Source organism: Tinamus guttatus, unplaced genomic scaffold, assembly GCF_059628265.1.
Source record: "Tinamus guttatus ecotype Peru unplaced genomic scaffold, ASM5962826v1 Tinamus_guttatus_pri_ptg000451l, whole genome shotgun sequence".
NCBI classification, from domain to species: Eukaryota; Metazoa; Chordata; class Aves; order Tinamiformes; family Tinamidae; genus Tinamus; species Tinamus guttatus.
In genome coordinates, this window is record NW_028288985.1 from 460,781 (window position 1) to 483,593 (window position 22,813).

Sequence of the window (22,813 nt, forward strand, 5' to 3'; positions counted from 1 at the left end):
AAAAACCTATTACTTAATAGTGGCAAATGCAATCCTGTGCCATAGACTGACACGTTTGATTTGCCTCCTGCAGGCCTATAACCAGTACTAGTATTACTGTTTGCTGCTTTACAATTTAATTAATGCAGAGTCACCAAATTTCTTAAACTAGCCTAAGGCTTCAACTGTGAAGAAACATGTTAAATATGCTCTGCTAATGCCACCTGCTGATGCTGAGAGTACATATCTGCCTGCAGTTTCATTTTATTCAAAGTTATTGTATGCAATCCTATAGCTGTTCAGTGGCAAATAACTTTTTACATTTTGCGTCCTAGTGTTAACTTAGTTCCATAATAATGAATTAGTTACAGCTCTTATTCTAGCTTGCACTGATTTATTTTACCTGTAATTCTAATTCAATTCTTAGCCTAATTCTAGTTGTAAAAGTCCCAGTTCTTGTTCTCACTCATGTATACTAGTTCAATCTATTATTAAACATCAGACTTATAGTATTTATAAAACTTGAGAATTGCTTATATCTTATCTCATAAGCTTAATATTTTTTAAGCATGAGAACTTGTGCATAACTCTTGGTCTTTGAATATGCCACAGTGTAGTTAATTTTTGTGACCCAACATATTGCTTAGTGCTGCAGAGAACTTATGCCTACAACAGAGTCCTAGTGATGAAGACCTTAAGTAAGCTATATATAAGTATATTTTTAATGGGACTAATCCTAAATTTACCTCTTGATTGATGGCAGACACAGGCTTATCTATCAATAGGACTTGAAGGCATGTTGCAGTTTTATGATTTTGCTTTCCACTTTAGGATATATTTCAGTGGATTGTTTGCATTTTATATGTCTATGTTTGAATTTCTTGCGCACTTCCGTGTGATGTAAACACAAAAATAATCACATGCTAGAATAGGTTCCTATCAGCTTGGCAGATGAAAGACTAATTGACCGGATCAGAAAGAGGTTATGATGAAGAAGATATGAAAAGGTTTTATGTTAATAAAATTCTATTCCTCATGTTAGTTTGGGTTGGAAACTCCTGGAATAGGAGAAGTTTTTTTTTTTCATTTTCCTTTTCATTTTCCTTTATGTGCCTTCATGCTATTTCTATTGCACTTTACACTTGCAGACCCCAGATTTGGGAGAGTTTTTCTGCTGTGTCATAATTGTTAGGCCATATGCAAAGTGAGAGCAGTCATTCCCCCAGCTGAGAACCCTCCTCCTCTTCTCCCCTTGGCCTTCTCTTTGCTGTGTCTCTTGCTGGTCAGTAATTGCAGAGGACAGAGCCTTGCTAAGGTGCCATCCTGTCCCACTGACAGCATAGGGCTGTTGGGGGCAATGAAATATGTCACTAATTTCAAGACTCTTATACTGTAGCTCAGTAGATTATGTGCTCTGGTATTTTAATTTGACATTTGTATTTCGGGTGGAGGTTTTGAAGGTAATTTAAAACAAGCTGGTAAAGTTTATTCTCCTTCTGCTTCTCCAGCAAACAGCACACATCTCTGGACTCTGCCTTGCTGCTGTGAAACTTTGTACTAGTGGTCGAGCATGGTTGTTATTAGCAGATGTGAGCAGATAAACACTAGCTTTGCCAAACTGAGAAAGGCTGTATGTGTGTATATGCTTCCGAATAGATACAGGACAAAGATCATGTCCTTTTAAAATCATTGTTGTGGCAAAAAAACAGTGCTAAAACCCGCATGAACATAAGTATTAGAAAAGGTCCAAACCTAATCTCTAAATATGGATGGGTTTTGCTTTTCAGTCTTATGTTTAATAGCAGCTGTTTATTTTCATATTTTGGGGAGATGGGACATGTGAGGGTAGGGAAGAAGTAGGGAGACTGAAGATGATAGATGAAACTACATCCTGTCTTCTCCTGGCCATCCTTCTGGTGTGCAATACCTGAATTCTGAATGTGCTGTTAGAAGCCCAAGATCAAGTAAAAATGTGCGTGTCTAACTCTGACAAAGTGTTTTGGATATGTACAAAAATTGAGCAAATTCCTGCTAGTTCATAAGCCTGCAGCTTGCAGGCAGACTTTGGGGTAGATTTTGAATGCGTAAACACTTGCAAAAGCCTTGCTCAGCCTTAGCTAGCCTACAAACTATGTACTGGAAAAGAAGGGCAATACTGTATATTTGTATCTCCTCCTTTCCACTCAGGTTTTCATTAAATTTTAAATTGCAAACACAGGTGTTTGGTGTCAGCAAGAAACTTTTAGCAGGACTCAGATTTGGGACTTAGGGATCAGAATTGGTGGATTACCTCCCCCTATCCCCATGGTCCTGTATGAGGCAGCTGCACCTCGAAAACTGTGTTCAGTTTTGGGCCCCTCTCTACCAGAAGGACTTTGAGGTGTTGGAGCGTGCCTGAAGAAAGGCGAGGAAGGTGGTGAAGGGGCTGGAGCACAGAGCTTATGAGGAGCGGCTGCGGGAGCTGGGTTATTTAGTCTGGAGAAGACTCAGGGGAGACCTTATCGTTCTCTACAGCTCCCCGAAAGGAGGTTGCAGTGAGGTGGAGGTTGTCCTATCGGTAATTATTCTGGAGAAGAGATCAAGAAGAAATGGCCTCAAGTTGCACCAGGGGAGATTCGGGTTCCTTAGGAGTCAATGTTCAGACATTAGGAGGAATTTCCACATGGAAAGAGTGGTGAAGTATTGGAGCAGGCTGCCCACGGAAGCGAAGGAGTCGCCACCCTTGGCAGTGTTCAAGGAATGCGTAGATGAGGCGCTTGGGGACATGGTTTAACAGGCACAGTGTTAAAGGGCTTATGGTTGGACTCGATATTGAAGGTCTTTCCCAACCATTATGTTTTTCTATAGCGTACTACCTGTTAACTAGGAGCTCTGCTGAAGAGGCCTGTTATTCACAGGGTGCGCCTGCTCCTTCCAGTGCGTGATGAGGGTTGTCACAGCCTCTCTGACAGGAGGGTTTCCCTGCTCGCAGCCAACTGCTTGCCCGCTCAGGCCGAGCGTCTTCCAAACCTCTTACTGCCTTGTGGCAGTCTGGTGTGACAGCACATTCTGCAGCTGCTTTATTTTTACGAGTTGGAAATGGCATTGTATGGGTCTAGGCTTAGTGTTACCCTGTGATAGATGTGCTTTTTTTTTCACTAGGTGTCTTAGTATGTGCAGAACAGATATGTTTCCCTGTGCACAATAGGTTCATTCTTCCCTAGATAAATGTAATGTAATTGCAGTTCCTCATATAAATACCCATATACGAGACTCTTCGAGCAATAATGGATTTTGCAAAATATCTTTTCCTACCTTGAATATTGATTCTAAAGCAATGCAATGGTGTCCATCAGAAGGAAGGTTTCTAAGCTTGTATCTTAGCGTAATTTATTATAAGCTGGTCTGACAGCTTTTTGAATTTGAAGAACAAATGTGTCTTTAATGATCCAACTGCCCACCTTTTGGCACGGTGGAGGAGGTCCTTTCATCACCGGCTTCCCAAACTTTTCCTAGGTAGCTCAGTGGTGCAATAGAAACGTTCCCTTAAACAATGAAATGAAATGATGCTTTTATGCCTTGAAAATACTGATTCAGCAGTGGTGACCTGTCCAAAGGCTGCATGGAGATGTATTTAGCGTAACAGCATGAACATATATATGTGTATATATTTTTTCACAAACACCTAAATCATGGTAAAAGAGCAAGGAATGAATTTAAGAGGGAAAAACAAGCATCCCTAAATAAAGGGAAAGAGAAAGGAGGTTTAGAGTGCTGTGATGGAGAAGTTAGGGTCCTATGGGGCAACTGTCTCTGGGAGACCAGGAGATGCCTAAAACATACCAAGCTTCCAGCTGCCTCCTAAAGTCGGGTGGTTTATTCCAAATATTTTTCCATTTTATCTGTATGTATGTATGCTAGTACTGATCTGGATATAATAAATCAAGAGAACAGAAGTAGTATATCTCAGTTTGGAAATATGAGTGGATATTCTGTGGATTCATTGAGAATGAAATGCTAATTCTAAATAACTAAAAGACTATCACTGTTAACTTGAGGGTATGTGAGGTGGTGGATTTTTTTGTTCGTTTTTTTTTTTTTTTTTTTTTTTTTTTTTTTTTTTGTCCCCCACCCCCTTCTGATCTGAAGATATATTTTTTAACTCTCATCTTTTCATACGTAGCTGGATGGGTCTTGCTTCCTGGCATTCCCCCAGCCGAATGGCAAGACACCTGGCTGTGCTCTTACCTTGGGCTGCAGCGCTTTCATGGAGCTCCTCTGCTTGGATAACAACATAGCGTGGTCCTTGTGTCCAGGCACTAAAACCTGAATGGGTGAAAGTTACTGTTTTGTTACTGTGTCCTCTACATACAAGACAAAAGAGGCCAAGTGCCTCCGTTCCATATCTTGTCTGGCAGTGCAGAGCTGCCCTAAAAATGCTTAAGTCACATTAGGTGGCTCAGTGGGAAGGAAGGTTATGCAGGTTTGCAAAGTCAGAGTTCTCTGTTGTCATGATGAATTGCAGTCAATACTGTACTACATCTGCAGAACCCTCGGTTTCCTTTTTAAGGATATTTCTAATACAGGGGCATATACAGAAAGGAAGCCTTTGTGTGTTTTCTGCTAAAACCAAGTTCCTTGCGTATTGAATGAGAAAAGCTATGATAGGAAAAATAGTGTAAGCCAACTTAGAAAAACAGCTCAAGCTCAATGAATGAAAGGAAAAGTGAAATAGCACAGCTGCTTTATGCAATGGCTAGCCTGTCTTCAAGCAACTTGGCTGTGAAAAGGCACAAGCCTGGCAATTATTACTTTTTCCCTATGGGCAATTTGTATTCCTGAGGAGCCAGTTCCCTCCTGTCCCTGTCTTGGAGTGGGTGCTGGGTGGTGCATATGCTCCGTTTGTGGTAAATAAGGTCAATTAGGACACTAGCTTCTTCTAAATAAATCTCTGGCTATTCCTTCTACGGTTTTCAAAAATGTAAAACACCAGTTCTCTTGATAATATGGTTGAGGCAAGATGCCCAGAAAGATGACATATGTTGTCTTCCAACTACTGCAGCTCCCTGGTCTTACATATTTCTTGAAGCAGTTAAGTGCTGCTCTAAGAATTGCTGCTTGAAGTGCCTGCTGCCGTGGAGAGCTGCTATTCCCCAGCGGCCGAGCTGTGCTGCCAGATGTTACTTGGGCAGCGGGAAAGAGATGTGCAGATTTTCAAAAATACTGTATTGACTCTCCATCAGTGGTTTAAACCTGGACATTACTAACTATAGCCAGAATAACTTTAAATGTTATCTTGGAGTAAACTGTTGGTAGTAGCTTTGTTTGCCATGATTTTGAAGAACTTAGCTCTTCCTTTTCTGTGATATGTTATGGCCACCTTTCATTGCCTAGGGTGAATTATTTTGGTTGACAATGGAGGGTAGTGCGGATCCACTAGCTCTCTAAAGCAAGAAATACCTCAAGGTTTCCAGTTATAGCCTGACTGATGTAAATAGGTTGGACTAAAGCAGGGCTCTAGAATAAGCAGCTGCTCCTAAGTTCTTTTGTCCCCACCTCTTGCACTCAGGACTATGTTGTCTATTCCTGTCCTTTTCCTAAAACTCTTTTTTGGAGATGATCTTTGGGCAGAGTAAGGCCACGAGTGGGTCATGCTTGCTAGTGTCTGCGCAGGGCACTGTTGGCCGGAGCCATGGGGGAGTTGGAGTTACCTGGTAATGATGGGATGGCACCAGCTTCTTAGGGCCTGCTGCAGCATCCCACTCAAACCCTGGTGAGGACTGTGCCTTGTTCAGGTGTTACATTAGCTTGTACAGACCATGAATATCAGTTTATCAAAGTATTTGAAATAGAAATGCGCTTGATACATGTGGATAATGTGTGATGAAGATTTGCAGCTGGGGACTGTCTTTGAGAAGCGTGTCTGCTGGTTACTGCTATGGACTTGATTGCAATAAGTGCTGTTGAAGTCTTACAGTGATTATTGTTATTTTAATCTCTTTTTCCATGACATTATTTTTTTAAAAAGACAAAGGAAAGTGATACTGAGTGTTGACGGTTAGATGGGAAAGTAGGGAGTTTCCTGCAAGAGTTGTGGGAGAGGAGAATTTTAAGTGATGGAACTAGGTTAACACATGGGGTGAAGATTCCTGTGGGATAGATTCCACAGGGAGTTTGCAGGTCGTGGAGGAGCGGGGTCAAAGTTGGAGAGGGTTGAGAACTGAAGGTACATATGAGATTTAGGGAATAAAATCCCATAATGACATAGAAAAAAGCAATATCCTATTAGTTAAATGTTTATTTATAGGTGTATAGGATGTGTGTAATCAGTAAAGTTTGGCAGACCTGGCTTTGGCTGCAGAATAGAGATGGTTTGATGGCCTCGATATCCTGTGGATGTAAGCAAGATAAGTCTTGCAGGACAGGTAGCCCCTCTTATTAGATAAACATTTTATTTTAATAGAAAGGAAAGATTAAGTGAAATGGTGGTAGGTAATCTTTTGTAAACATAATAATTGGGCAGGAATTGGGCAGGCTTGGCTCCATGTTGCTGCTGCCTTTTTTTTTTTTTTTTTTTCTCTCCTCCTTCTTCCCAAGGGCCTACTTAATATTGGCTGCTTAAAGGTAGACCTGTGTAAAGCGACATTTGTGACTACAATTAATTGAAGGTGACTAGCTTTACAACTTAAAATGTAGTAATACTTTTAAAAGTATAGTAGTAGTCTATTTTTTTTGCAGTGTCAGTGAAACTGATGAGTTAGCAGGTTGCTTAAAAAAAAAAAAGCATGCTTTGGCAAATAATTTACTTAATGCTATTTATGGGTATTAACTTTGCTTTTATTTTGCATCTCTTAAACATAAACCTACTTTATGGTATTTGGAAAAATAATAAAAAAGCTATTCTTCAGCAAGGGAAGCCTGAGTCTTCCATAATGTGCAAGCTGTCAAGCTGGAATAGTAAGATAGAAATAGAATTGGACTGCTGTAAGGAAGTCAGAACTTGAAATCCTGAAGTAAGGCTGTCTTTTGGCTTGCTGCAATACAATTTTAATCCATGTGATGCTGGGGTTGTCTGCTCATACCCAAGGCCCCCCCACTTCCACCACATTTAGGACATTCTTCCTCTAATATCCTAAATCAGATCTCTCCCTTGCTTAGGGACAACGAGGTTTCAACCAATGTTTGCCTGAACAAGCTTTCAGGTTAGACTGCCAAATGTTTTCACTGACATTATTTTGGTCCAAAGTAACAGTAATTGCTGAAGAAGAGAAACTTGATCATTTGCATTAGGCAGCAAATCTTAAAGACACTAATGAATTGTCTACCTGCTGCAGTGCGTGGTCAGATAATTTCTGCAGAGAAATTTAGAAAATGTACTTGGTGCTTCGTACTATTACTTAAGTCTGCCTCTTTGTAGTCATTGGGAGTCTTTCTCTGTAGCTGTAGTCAGAAATTTAAGGCAAACTGATATACTGGCTGGCTATTCAGAATTATTATTTTCCTTTGCATTTTATAACAAGTTGGTGGAATTCACATTTTTCTGTCTCTAGAATTGAGGAGTTCACCTCAATTTGGTTTTTTTCTAGGCTGGTTAATGTTCATAAAAATAAACAAGGTCCACCACCAAAATGATAGAGCAAAAATAGATTACCAAGTAGCAACTGCCATAAAATTATACCAAATATTGTATGCTGATTTTTCACATTGATCAGAATACTAGTTTCTTGATGTGATAATCAAAGCTTCAGATAAGTCATACTTTCTCCTTGAATTTCATACTTGCGTTGCTAGAATTAATTGGAGGATGACAGAATTACAGATCTCTAAAGTTGCTATAGCTTTACATAATTATTGGTCATAGAACTGTTTCTTTGATCAAATGCCATGTTATGTTTTGTACCTTCATCACAAGGGCAGCATTTTCAAAACAGCTAAATGTGTTGTTCTGAAGTTTGCAGGCTGCGTTCAGCTGAGAGGTCGAAATCTTTCCCTCGGGGAAGATGATGGGTCAATAAGGGACGTTTTGGCTATTGATGTGAAAGGAGTTCTCCCTGAAAGACTCTGCTCAGTACCTATTTTCCCTGGTTATAATCAGGTTTTTAGCCAGCCGTGATCTTCCTGCTGAATACATAATTTTTGGTACCCACTGTCTATGTGTCAGTAACACTGCCAAGATGAGAAGGAAATGCAATGCTTTAAACAACCTTTGAAGTCCATACTTTGGACTCGCAGCCAATCTAAGGGACCCTAATCAGAGGAATTTGCAAGATTTAAATGAACATTTGGAGGTCATTAAACTGTGGCTAGTGGGTTCCTACCAGTGTGTAGACAGGAACAGACTAACACTTCAATATCTTGTCACCTTTAATGTAACATTGGAGAAACAATATTGTTTGTTTTCATTGTTTTCTGGCCATTATGTTGCATCCCTCAATTCTAGGTTCTCGTTTTAGATCCTATGTTCAGTTTTCAAATATTTTTGAATGCATTGAAAATGTTAACACTTACAACCTAGCAATAGCCTTGGGAGTAAAAGGTAATTTATTTGCTTACAGAAGAGTTCATTTCCTAGCCTGACACTCAAAAGAAGCCAAATGCAGGCTTTGTCTTAATAGTTGAAAATTCAAAATAAATGAAGCTTATGTAAAATGGCACTAACAGACTATAGCTACAGTGGACTGCTGAAATTGGATTTGGTTAGCTATAAACATCATTAGCTTAAAGCATTCTAGCTTACCAGGCAGTGTGAGCGCTCATAGGCTGGGATGCAATAATGCTCTCCTCTTTCACATTTTAACTCCTTGTGGAGATGCTAAAGCCAGCTGAATATAGGCTTTGTAAAAGCTAAATTAACCATGAATTCCTTGGGGGGTTATGGCAAACTGTGAGGTTTATTTGGTGTTGAACTGCACTAAAGATAACATGACAGTAACCCAGAAAACTGTGCTTGCAAAGTGTATTAATTGTGCATGTGTGTACTTTAGATTTAGATCTTTTATTGAGATTGCATTCTCATATAGCTGATTTTTGAAAATCTGTAAACATAGCTTGTAAACGTAGCCTTAATATTCTCATGAAATGAAATACCAGTGTTGGATCTTGGTTATGTATTTTTTTTTTTTGGATTGACTTGTAGTAGTGAAAACTCGCATGCAAAGTACTGATGTGTTTCACTATTTTTGCACTACCTTATTTTCCCAAGTCACTCGCTCATGCGTGTTATGTGGAGCTGTGTTAATTTATCCAGTGATTAATGTTACTTGACCTCAATCTTGGTTCTAAGCAGGATGGAATCAGCCAATAATTAGGTATCCCTATACCAATAAAACGCTTCAATTTGTACACATGGGACCTTCATAAAATTCCAAGGATACATGTGTATAGGTTAAGTCTCTGCAGACTAGGTCTAATATGTAGCCTCTTGGTCTCTTTCTCAGATGTGCAGCTCACTTGGAACAAGTAAACCTGTGTTCTCACAGCATGACAACACAGTTTCATGAATTCTTCCACCATTGGGTTGTTTCCAAACAATAAATCCTGAGTGTTCAGGTTTTGCCTTTCACCTGACAATCTCCAAGTGCTTTATGGAACTATGACTTTTGTTATATTGCTCTGCTTGTCCTGTTTCCATTTTACATGTGTAAAAATACATAAAAGCAGAACAGGGTAGGGGAGGAAAGGAAAAAGAAGGAAAAAATTGTGAAAAGCTTGAAGGGCTAGGAGGATTTTTCAGTATAGGATATCATTTTAAATTACAGTTACTCCATGAGGTACCAACCTGTTCCTCTCTCTCTCCCACCTCCTCCCGCCTTGTTTCACAGGTCACTTAGGATCTTTCGGAAAATCTTTCAGAAGAAGGAATTTTATCTTATTTCAAAAGCAAAACCACTGTGGAGATCATATTTGAGTATCTTAAGTGTTTAGTGCTACTGAGAAATACTACAAAGCGAGTGTTAACACAGCGTGCAGTATATTTGAGTTCATCCATTTTTGCACTATGTGAGTCTTCTAATATATGTATAATGTAGAGAAACTGATGTGCTTATTTTTGAACTAATTTCACTAGAGGTAGCTTGCATCTTTCAGCCTGCCTTTTAGCACTTTAGTTATCCATTTATTTTCCTCTTTGGGTAGAGCTCATTGTAGATAGGAAGCATCTGAAAAAAGAAATACAATAAACATTTGCGTTAATTATATCACTTCCTCCTACTCTTCTCCCCTGCACCATATGTTCTCTCTCTGCCTCTCAATTGATTTTTATTAGGGCTTGATAAGTGTCTCATCATGAGATCTCAAAAGTAGACTCTGGCAAGGCAATTTTGACCTTATTCTTTGTCTTTATTATAAGTGCAAATATGTTTGAGGGTAGGAAGAGGAAAGACCAATGCATTGGTTTGTCAGGTGAAGCCACCTTAGGTATTTGTTTACAGGACTTGTCCTCAGTCTGTGCAGGCTACTTGGGCCTTTGTGCCAGATCTCATGCTGCTCAACGCAGTTGATCTCTCTTTCCTTTCTTCAGTCCCTCAGTTATTTTTCCTCAAGGTGGCCAACTGGAAAAACCTCTGTGCATTCACCAGGTTTCTCTGAGCATGGCTATGACTTTGTTAAACATTTAGTGATTCACATGTGTCCAATTTCATTTTAAATTTCATGGGGGAAGTAGCTTCTTTCGTTTTCTGTAATATACTAAAATGTACCCTTACAGTTGACCATCAAAGACAGAACAGGCCATACATATACTTGTCCCCTTGAAAATGGCAGGGAGAAAGAACTCAGTTCAGTAACTTAGTATGGGGAGCTCTGCTTCTGAGACCCCTGGCATGTTGTAACTTACCTGCATCTACTGGCACGTAAAGCTTCTGGGCAGGGAGGCATCTTCATTTTTGCTTGTTTTTTTGCACATTGGTTTTTATAGCAGGTTCTTCCAAATTCAACAGTTATCTGCCAAAGTATAAGTATATGATAGCAATGCAGCGTTATTTCTAAAATACCAACTTTCATTATTATGAATCTCTGAAACACGGAAGTTTTTTGAGTTGCTCTAGGGTATCACAGAGAGTGCTGAACTGTGAAGACTACTGCTGTCTTTGCAGTCTAAAGGACTGGAACCTCTCAGCAGATCTTACCTGAGAACAGAACTCTGTTTTCACTGCCCATGCAAGGCTGCCCTGGGGACTGTTTCCTGTGCTCCCCACCTTGTCAGCATGAGGAGATACTGAAAATGGTAACATGGCAATTTTGAACCTTGGGTCTTGACTGCAGTGATCTGCACAGCAGGTGCTGGCAGCAGTGCTCAGGCCAGGAGGCTGTTAGCTCCCTGCTGCCGAGGGTTTGCACACACACGCGTGTCTGAAGCGCTGTTGTGGTGCAGGTCTGCTTCCCACTCACTGAATGACCAAAAGGAGCCCAATAACTGCATGAGGGTACTCGTGTGTGTTAGTGGGAGATGCTGAGAGCACTTCGCCCTGTGAAAAGGAATATAAATATCTGGTGGCACAAAAGGAGGTGGCTGCTCTTGCACTGCCCGGCATAAGTTATTTTTCAAGTTCAACATTTGCTGAAATGGGTAGCAGCAGAAATAGTTTCTTTACGAAGTGTACAGGTTAGCTTGTATACCTACCGCATGTAACTGTGAACCAGATTGGTATTAGAGGTGGAATATAGTCAAGGTGTGATGAGTGGCTTTATTTTTTTTCTTTTCCCAATAATTAGTGATGGTTTTAATGCATACTAAATTTCCCAGACTGCAGAACACCCATCTGTACTCTGTGAGCTTTCACAAAGTGTCTAGGGTTCCCAGTATTTTTTTTTTTTGAAGGAAGCAGGCGAGCTGCTGGCTGTCATCACTGAACTGTGCCTTAAACTGGGCCAAGATCTCTTCATGCAAAGACCAAGTTTGCCCTACACCCATCCTGCCTAAGAGCTAGCGTAGGAATTGTGCTAAACCCGAGTGGGAGAAGCAGAGCACCAGCCTGCCCTCCTCTTACCTTGCTATCTCTGAAAAGGTACATTTAAAATATATATATATATATATATATATAAAAATGTAGAAGTGCTCAAAGATCTGCATAATTCATTAGATCCGGTTTGTCAGCCATGTGCGTTCTTACAGCTTGTGCCTGGAGGTAGCCGAGCACCTGGTGCCCCGGCCGCGGTTCAAAGGCGGCTTCAGCCTCCCCGCTCGGCGCTCGCCCTTGCGCGGGGCTCAGCCGTGCGCGTCCCTCGCGCTCCCCCGTCCCGGCTCCCTGCGTGCGACTTGGCACCTCCCGGTTGCTTTTCCGCGGCGGGTGCTGAACCGCGGCTCCGTCTTTCAAGCTGCCCCTCGGGTGCCTTTAGGAGAGGCCACGCGAACCCCCCCGCCCCGCAGGTGCGTCCCGCGTGGGGAGCGCAGGGGGGACCTACCTGGGCTGGGGAGCGGGCGCACGCGGGATGACTCAGCCCGGGGCTCCGCGCCGCCCCGCGGGGAGCTCGGAGCGCGGGCTGCAGCGCAGGGGCCGCGGGAGGCGCGCGGAGGGAGGGCGGCTGGAAAAGCATCCAGCCGGGAGCACAAATACCTGGAGCCGCCCTCCTGCTCCATCCCAAGGAGCTCAAGTTGCGCTGCGGCGCTTTCCCTCCATGCCCGCTGCCCGCTCTTCTCCGCGCGGCTCCCGCGGACTTTGCGCTCGCCGGGCAGGCGCGTGGCCCTCCCTCCGGGCCGCCTCCTCCCGGGCCTGCCTCCCGCTCGCCCTCCGCGCCAGCCCGTTAAAAGGAGGCTGCTCCCGCCGCTGGACCAGTGTGCCGGCTGCCGCGATGCGGGATGGAGGCTGGAGGCTGCCGGCGAGCGAGCGGGCACCGCTAGGCAGCTGCTTCCCGCTGGCCAAGTGAGCAGTCACTGCGAGAAGACGGCCTGCCCGCTGGGATCGATAGTCTGATTTCTGGCTGCCGGCGGCACTTTGGAGCAGCTCTAGGTCACCGAAGTAACTCGGGCACTCTGCTGACTGCGGAGTTGTAAAGAACTACGTGCAAGTGGCTGCAGTGGTGCTGGGAAACGCTTCGCTGTTACCAAGGACACAATAGTTTTCAAGTCATTAGAGCGGCTCTTCTGCTCCTCTCTGCCCATTACCCAGGGAGGGTCATTCCTGGGAGGGATGAGGATGGAGCTGTGATTTCTTCCAGTGTTGCTTTGGTGGGGGGGAGGGGGGCAAGGGAGGGAGCAGAGGCTTCAGTGAGCAAAACCCACTGCTGCTGCAACCGGCTTCACTTGAATTTCCCTAAGTCTTTCCAGGCACAGAGAGGCACCATGCCAGAGACTTGGAATCTTTTTCGGGCTTTTTGGGGGTTCTTCTTTATCTTCTGGACAGCCTTTAACACAACCTTAGTGGATGTGGTTGGATCGGAGCAGCAGATCCCCTTGTCTGTGTAAGTGTTTTCATGCTTTTGCTCTCGGGATCGTGCTCAAGGGTTGGAACTTGTTTGCTGAAGTTAGGTTTTATTGCAGATATTTACCTGTTCAAGGCACCTTTGTGCTTGTCAGCTGTGTCTGGAGCCATGCCCTTTAATGCATGCGACGCTACTTTGGTTTTATTGTAAGAGCCTGTGTTGGAGGATCTGGCTGTAGATGCTTGTATTTACTGAAGTTATCTTAACTCATTCTCATATGAGAATTTATCATCCCAAACCATTCTGCTAGTTTACCTGCTACTTTCTTCTCAATGAATACCTGTTTTTATGGTGCTAAAGCCTATTTCTTTACAGGTTGATTCTTTAAATTAAAAAAGTGTAGGTCAGGTAGTTTGATCAGAGGCCCTTGCGCTGGCAGAGCTTGTGCTTGAACACGAATAGCTACGCTCAGCCTGTGCTGTGCTGAGGTTCCTTAGTGATCTATTTAATGCAAAATTGCTTGGATCCTTCTGAGTGCAGCTGAAGCTGTTACAGCCTGCGCTGCTTGCTATGACACGTGTATTACATTTCTTCCTCTCCCTCTCTCTTCCCCCTTTTTTTTTTTGTTGTTTTTTTTTTTTTTTTCCTTCTCTCTCCATCTTCAGTGTGAAGCTCTGGGCCTCAGCATTTGGTGGGGAGATCAAATCTATTGCAGCCAAGTACTCGGGTTCACAGCTCCTGCAGAAGGTAAGGATCTCGTCAGTTGTAATAAGCAAGCTTTTTAGCCGGTAAAATGGAGGCAGATTTATTTATTTTTTGAAGTGGGAAAGCAGAGCAGTGCGTCCTTTGGTCCAAGGTCTATTTCTGCTTTGCATACTGGTCCCTGGTGTCTCTTTGCACTGCGCTATCTGGAGACTCATGGATTAAACTGGCTTATTTTTTGGTTGATGTTTTTGCTATCAGTAGAAAGTCAACTCCAACATCTCTTTCTTGAGAAGTTGAGGTTCAAGAACTGAGGACTGCGGCTATTTTGTCTGGTTGCCGCATTGTGGTGGTGATGTTTCTGTGTAGAAACAGCTGCTTCTCATGAAAAATGCTAACTTGGTTCAAGGAGCAGAATTTTAGTGCATATTCTGTTATTCTTTTTACCCTGTGCTGCATGCGTGCTATTCCCTCTATCAGAAAAGAGGGCTGCCCTGTTGTTTGTCATCGCTGCTGTTTTTACAATCCCATTATTCCCCAATCATCTCAAGCCAGTGCTGGGATGTATTACATCATTACAGATAAGAGGAATGAATGTGGTTATCTTCCTGCTCAGCTGCACAGCTGGGTAATAAGCTAGTGAAGTATTGCAAAAACTTAAGAAATTGGTCTAAGTCTACATAATTGGGGTAGGGGGTAATGAAAAAGCAGATTTGAGTATTAGACGCATATCAGGGACTGCATCTATTCTAATTTAAATGTGCAACCTATATTAAAGTTCTATATTCTAGACAGCTTATTTTTGTAGCAGTTAATGGAAAAAATATAATGAGGAGTATGTTAATTCTAAGATTACAGTTTTGCAGCATTTAATATATGATCTTCAAAAAGAGATAGGGAAATGGCAAAAGCACTGAGACATTTCCAGACTACAAAGCTGCAAAGACCACTTGTTCAGGTTAACTTTGTGCTTCTATTCAGATGGATTTTTAATCCAGAGTAGTATTTAGTTTTTAAATGGGATGAAACTTTCAGAATAATTTCCTTTTGTAAACAGACCAAAAACCATGTAATGGATGGTATGTATAACAGTTCAAATAAAAAGCTTATGCTGTCCATTTAAAATGAAACAACTAACCTAATGATTACACATGAGTTCCTTAGAAGCATCTATTCAGTGTTGTATATTCGTGAAAAATAACACCTTAACACTAAGTTAAAATACAGTCCAATTAGGGCCAAAAGTATTTGAAATCTGTTACTGCCTTTCAAGGCCTCTAGACAGTCTGACTCATAGTATGTTTGATGGTTTTTGAATCTGAGATTCTGGGTTTATAATAGTTCTAGTTCATGCTCTTTAAAATCGGTGTAGCTGTATGTCATCGCCTTTCCTCTGTGAACTCCATTCATAACACAAAACAACCTTTAGTTTCTGCATGGTTTTGATTAGTATCTAGTCAAATTTTGTTATAAAGTTTTAGCTCCTAATTGGGCCCTAACAAGCAGGTTGCTTAATCTAACTCTGGGACAATTCCATTCCTAATGTTTTTGTACTGAAAAGATGATTTTTAGAGATTGTATCTACCAGGCATAAATAGTAGCACTTACTAGTAAAATGCAGAACATGCTGTCTTCTGTAGTGGTGTTAAAATACGTAAAAAAACCAGTAGGAAATCTTTAATCATTCTTCTTTTCTCATAGTAGATACTGCTGTCATCCCTTCTGTAATGCATTTGCCCACTGAAGTAGTAAGATTTCTTCCTATTGGTGGTTGTTATTGCAGGTAATTGGAAGCTATTCATTTTGCCTTTTAATCAGCATCCTTTCTGCTTCACTAACAAATATGCTCCTGTTTTTGAAGGTGGATAGTTTATGTTCATTTCAAGCTATTTCCTTTTTGTTTTGTGCTTTTGTTGTGATACTTCATTAGAGAGGGAAGGGGAAAGGCAAAATGCAGGTATGACAGGTATTTAGAGCAACCTTATTTGGTCTTCATGGCTTTTCCTTTCTGTCTGACCAGGGTTTGGCCAGACAATTAGAATCCTAATTGCTTTTTAGTTTTATTTCAAGTTCCATGTTCATCTGTTCTTTTAAATTTGATGTTTCCTACTGCTGACCGCAGCAAATGAGCCTGAATGAGAGCTGCCTTTTTTTCGACATTATATTGTATTAAGCATATATTTTTATAAGCTTTTGTGAATAAGCATGTGCTAAACTTAAAGATTTGCAAGTATTTTAAAAGCACAAAGTCAGTGGCAGAAGTTGTCATAATACTTGACAGATAGCAGTGTCGTGTTCTAAATGTGAAAATTTTTTTCCCTGTTCTTCCTCACTAACTCGGCATCAAGGAACCACTTGCTATTTACTATGAGCCTCTGTGTAATAAGAGTCAACACATCTTTTTGAAGTCCAGATTCTTCTCTTAAAAATAGTGCTACTTTTAATATTACTAGATAAACTTATACTCTCCGCTCACAAATTAAGCATTGTTAACAGATGAAGTTATAAAACATACACATAATGATGGACCTAGGCAATATAGATTTCTCAATTACAGACTGCTTTGAAGCACCATTTAGCTTAATAAAGGCTTGCTAAGTGGGAAAAAAAAATGTAAAGGTTATTTGATTCATTTTGTTAGCATATATGCTAAGCATCCCACTTTGAGAGGAATACGTTTCGAACCAAGGCGTTGTTGCCATGCTCCACTACCCACCCTTTTGCACATTAAAGGTCATTTGACCAATACTAAAATTTCTCTGAGTATCTGAAGTTCTGTGAGATACCTTGGCCAAGTTTGGATTTGCTGAGTGTCGGTGTGAATATTGATTTTAGTTATTGGAGTTATTTTTAAATATTGTTGTACTGTGAACATCAAAATGAATTAAAACCGCTGCTGTTCTCTTGACTTTTGGGAAGATGGTTAGGAATATTTTCATCACTTTTTGAAGCTGTCTATTAAAAAGCCACCAAATTATGTTTACATTAACTTGATTTTTTTTATCTTTTACTGTGTTACAATAACCTTAACTAAATATGCTGTGAGGATACATAACATATGGGGTATATGTTTCCTCAGATCTAGCTTTAGATGAAACACAGACGCTATATGTATTTCTGACTTTCAAAAATGAAGATCTGTTTTTAAGCAAAATTACTACTTATCAATGCAGTTTTTTTTAATACTCTGTTATCTCCAAAGTGAAGGAAGGCTCTTCAGTGTTTAAAATGCAAAGTCAGAAGCCAGTAGGCAATATTGTCTGGAAGCCACCTGATTTAGAAAGGGTTTACAGTTGTCGAGTAGATTTGGCAGTGTTCGAGGAGCTGCTTGGTGCTGTGGAGATGTGCACACTGTGCAGCTAGTTAGCGAATGCTGCTGGGGCCTAAAAATCAGTTGAAATTTTAATTCCCTCCTGTGTGATGTACACTGCAATATATGTGTGAAAAGCATTATTTTTCCTTATACTTTCAGAAGTCATTTGGTGTATTTGAATCTTGTCTCTTCTTTAAATGATTTTTAAATTATTTTCATAACAGTCTGATTATGTTTAGTTAGAACTGTGGTAAATGCAAGAGCATAGCCTGCTGGCAAAGGCTTTTTATGTACAAGGTGAAAAGCAAGGGTTAGGTGCCAGGAAGATGCTCGTTTTGGCTGCTATGAGTAGAAATTTAGAGGGGACTTTGGGGAATGCTCTGGTTCACATGCAGCATCCACGATAATAATTGTGTATTCAGTTTGATGCTGTAGCAAAGCAATGGTAGTAATAAAATAAAAGGCATTCAAGAAGATGCAGGTAACGCACCTTCTGTTAATGTTAAAAATAACTGATGTTCCTGCAGTAAAGCTGCTCCAGCCTCGGCAGAGTATCAGGTTCTCTCAGAATGCAGGGTGGCTTGTGCTTTCTCAGATTTCTTGGGAGGGGCTTTTCTTTCTACCGAGCTCTGATATTTCTTGATTTGGTCCAGAATAGTCAATATTAGTTTATTAATAATATAGGAGAAGTTTTCATTTGAAAAAGAGGCAATTAACTATCCATTTTGCCGTTTAAGGTTCCTTACAGAAAACAAGCTTGTCAAAAGCTATCGCAGATTTTTATGTAAGGCGCTTCACTGAGTCCTGCCTGTTATGTAAGCACTTAGTGCCTTAATTTCGAGCAGTCTATAGCATGCATATGCCTGCTCCTTCCCGCAAATGCTTCCTCATATTAGACCTTCTCAGATGGGTGTGCTTTCTCAAAGCAGCTCTTTCCGTCAGTGTAACATCCCTCTTTTTAAAGATTTAGAAATGCGTTTTGTCTGAGCAGTTAGATTTGGTGCTCTGCCTTGACAGTTTCTTACAGCTATGGAAATGTCTGTGCAAAATTAATATAAGAGGGTGATTTAGATCAATTAGCATTCAGCTGGTGTATCTGATTCATGTAGTACATCTATCTTTAGTTTTAAAACACAGAATAGTGACTTAAATTCTTAGAAAAATTTAGTCTAATCATCTCAACATTAATTGCTTTTCTTTGACTTAGCCTCATTATGTTTTTAATGTTCTGGGTCTTTTAGGCTGATTTTTGTTTGCTTGAGCTACTGCAAATACTGCTGCCTGCTTTGCAGGGGAAGGGTCGGTAGCATTTAAAACTAACACCGGGTTGCCTTGAGGGGACATCAATTTAAACTTTTGCCAGCTGAAGCTAATAATTTTAATCCTGCAATAACAACATTGGTATTTTTTCCCATTAAAAATGGAAAAGAGTGGGCATCAAAATACTGTTAAGTACATTCATGTGATTTAAAAAATGTTAGCTAGGTGAATGGCATCAAGCTTATCAAAAGCTCTGTTTGGAATTAACTCATTATTCAAACTCCTGAAGTTTGAGTTTTATAAAATATACATCTCTTATCACTGTGTTAAAATCAACCATTAGACGGTAAAGAGAAATATACATGACAGAATTTTAAAACATGGTTCTCATGGTTGACATAAATGATGCTCTGGAACTTAAAAAGCTTCGAACCTCATCCTATCTAATTCGTACAAGATTGGGCTATGTATCAAAAAGTTGTTTTCTATGCCAATCTAATTACTGGGTGTTACAGAGTATTTTGCTAGACCTCTAATGTGGAGGCATAGACGTAAATTCTGGAAAGACATTAATTTTTTTCTTTTAAAACAATAACAAAAAAACCCTAAACATTCATATTCCACTAATGTGCTAGCTGGAGAAATCTCTTAGGTGTAAAATTCATTTTCAGGTAACATTGACCTATATAGGGAAATTATTTATGTTTTTGGAGGAGTTGTGTTGTGCAATATTATCTGTGCTTCTGGGGTTTGCATGCACAGCATGATCCACTAGTGTGACTGAAAGTATGTTCTATTGATGTGTAATAGAAATATGAGATGGCTTCAGTGGGTTTGATATGTGCATTATTCTTTCAATAATGTCTTTTAATATGGAAATTGAGTGGGCAATCCAAATGGAAAACATTAGATTTTAAAAGGAAATGAATGTTAATTCCACTGCTAATGCATTTATGACTGTTTGTTTTCATATCCTTTATTGGAAAATGCTAACATTTCAAGGTTAAGAGCTAGTTTCCATGCAAATTATCTTGACAGTGAAGGTAGAGCCATGAATAGATCCTGTGTTGCAGTGGTGATTCACTTTTAAGCAACTGCTAATCAATACTCTACACTTGCAACCGTCATTACTGTTCTGTAGGGTACAATTTTTTGTTGGTGATAATAAATGGTTTCACATTGTGCAACACAAAATATGTATTGATAGGACAGACTGTTTTAAGTTGTTGTAGAAGTTTCACTGAAAGGTCTTTGTGAAATGCTTTGATTATATACTGCTTTTATTAAGTCCTCAGTTTTATTATTTTGTATAGTACCTTTGCAAAATTGTGTGGATGTCCCTGTTTAGTGTCTGTATCTTTGAGAGAGGTTGGGAAGGGTTTTGTGCATCTTTTCAGAGATGATAAATTTAAGGGATTGATGCCTTCTAAAAATGTCTTACCCTTGGATCTTGCAAGTCTTTGCAGATAGAGTTACCATTATTGCAATTTGTAACTAGTGCATTGTTTCTCACTAGTGGTGTTTTGATAAGGCCTGAGGAAAGGGTGCTTGGTCAGGAAAGGCAAGGACTCGCCTGTGTAGGGATGCACAGATATTGCAACCAGTGTATTAATCTGGGAGCTAAATACCAGGCAGTCAAGTGCCAGGACATGTCCTCATTCCCTGTGACAGGAGAGAGTTGGTTGCACATGCTCTGTTGCTGGGATTGTGGGGACAGCATTGCACAGTACCTCAGATTGCTCCAACAGCCTGAACCTGAGTTGGAGGAAAATTGTTGGAGACTGTGGTTAAGAGAAGACCAGTTGTTAAAGGTAACATAAAGCCATTTTAGCAGTGGTGCTTTTGGAAATTAGAGGGCAAAACAGGTGCAAGTTTACAGTGAAGTTGGTGCCTGTATATGTAAAGTAGTGTGGGTTCAAATCATGTAGGTTTTTGGTGGGGACTGGTGTTGTGTGTGTATATTTGAGTGTGTGTTTTTAAGATTAGCTTAACAGTTTCGGAAGCAGAGAGGGGCAGAATTGTTGCTTCCAATTCTAGAAAAATATTTATGATTTATGTGAGTGGACACTTGTAATTTTGCATAGATGGCCTCAGAGAAACTGAACTACTTCATTATCTTCTGGTTTTACCTGGGGTTTTCTGCATGCTAGCAGCAGAGATTAGCTTGCTTTCTTTTGTGGTGCTTTTCATGTGCTTTTCTTTTGCACTTGCTGCATATGAAAGGTTGTTCTCTTCAATGTGTTCCCGGTATACCTGCTTCCTGGCAGCTCCACCCAATGTGAACTATTACGAATGTGTCAAGATACTGATTTACAGAAGGGCTCCATGGAGGAGGTCACTGGCTCCAAGTGTTCTTGCTACTTGTAATATCTGAACCTGTTAGGAATATTTGGAGTAGATAAGGAATGCTTAGCTTCTGATTTGAGATGTTCTACCTGGTTTCCAATGTGTTTGGGGAAGAGGAGAAGAAAGAGAAACAAAGGTCTACTTAACAAGGGAATCATTTAGTGTCTTGGGTGAAAACATACTTGAAAGGAAATATGGCAACAGCTGCCCTTTGCAGAAAAATTGGAGAGGAATAGACTTGTTCTCTATAGCCACAGTAGCTGCAACCCAAGGGAACATTAAATCACAAGAAGTGAAGTAGTCTTTCCTTAAGTCAAAAATTTAACTTTGTTTACTGAGAGGCTGGTGGGGAGATCTCGCACCTGTTTTGCAGAGCAGGTTAGCGACATCCACAACCAATAATACAGATCTAGTTGAATTGCCTTGTAGTAGGAAGGTGAAATAGGTGATCTTTTTTTGTGTTGTGCTTTTCTTTTGGATTATATGTGATGAGAGTAGTTTTTTTTTTTTTGGTCTCTACATCTGTGTACTGCTAAGCTTTGTATCTCTATATCCTTGGGACATGGCTGAAGAATCCTTCAACTTTAAGAGCAGAACCTGTTTATAAAACACTCATTACTTCACGTATATACTACAGAGTAGTATAGGGCCATAAGGCCCTTCACCATAAGGTGAAAGAGAAGCATAAGTAGCTATAGCTGTTGTTTAGAGGCAAACTCCGGGTTTCTTCCAGTGTTTTGCTATTGGTGATAGTTTCTATTTAGCTTGGTACTTAGATCTTATTCTTCAGAAGAACTTTATGTAAATGTGCTCTCTGCTAGTTTTTGATGAGTCTCTGTCATCTCTTCCAGTATATTGTTGAAACCCCTAGATCCCAGTCTGTCTGTCTGAGGATCTCCACTTGTAATCGGGCTATGGGTAGAGTATGAGGGATTAACTTTTTGAGCCTGGTGGTCTGGCTAATTTCTCACTCATCTAGCAGCCCACTTGTCCAGACCATAATTGTCCCAACTTTGATACAAGGATGCTGTGGGAGACCATGTCAAAACATAAATGATTCTCACACCTCTCTATTCTTTCCTAGATATAATAATTCCATTGTAGAAGGCTATGAGTTTGATTATTCCTCTCTTTACACTCCTATTTGTCTTTTTGTAGACTTTTTCTACATCACAGTAACAGATCCTTTTATACTATCTTCTAGTTGCTACATTAGGTCTTTTCTATTAACACTACACGTTCTTAATCTAATCTAAGCTCTTGTTCAGCCTTCAGGTGGGCTTTTTTCCACAGACATGATTGTCTGACAAGAACATAACTGTTGTAGTCTCAAGAGTAATTTTCCACTAAGCTTACAGTGCGAACTGCAAAACTTTTCAATTTGTCATGGTAGGGCAGGAATCCCTCTTCTAGCTTTGGTGATAAAACAGACTTTTTTGGTCTCCTAGTTGCTTTGCTCTATCTCTTTCAACCACAGAATCTTCAGTAAAGTTGGTGTTGTACAGAAATGATTTGTCAGCTGATGGGTTTTCTGTCTCTCTCTCTCTTTTCTCTTTAAATTATTCTACAGTAGCAGTCAATGTGCTTCTTCCTGGATCTATGCACAAAAAAGGATTTGACTTCTCTAAAAAGCAGCAATCTAACTCTACACTAATTTTATCTCTAGTGTTTTAGATAAAAGCATTTTGAAACTGCTATTTGGAAGTCATTATGAAAACTTTGGTCAAGACCACAGTATGTAGCATTCTTAGCGTTCCTCTAGGTCATATTTTAATGTTTGGCTATCCAATATACTTGCGAGATTTTGTGTCAAGCTATTTAAGTTGCTAATTTTCAGGACACAAGAAAAAGATCTACATACTATGGGTATTAAAA

General features: G+C 40.4%; 1 protein-coding gene across 1 annotated transcript in view; it reads left to right on the top strand.

Moving 5' to 3' along the window:
- Positions 1-12,659: 12,659 nt before the first annotated feature.
- Positions 12,660-22,813, top strand: part of CACNA2D3 (calcium voltage-gated channel auxiliary subunit alpha2delta 3) — a 390,523-nt gene continuing 380,369 nt past the window's right edge. The window contains exons 1-2 of the mRNA XM_088532049.1: positions 12,660-13,356; positions 13,983-14,064. Coding sequence (XP_088388175.1) covers positions 13,238-13,356; positions 13,983-14,064 — 201 coding nt within the window. The 5' untranslated portion in view covers positions 12,660-13,237. The remainder of the gene's footprint in view (positions 13,357-13,982; positions 14,065-22,813) is intronic.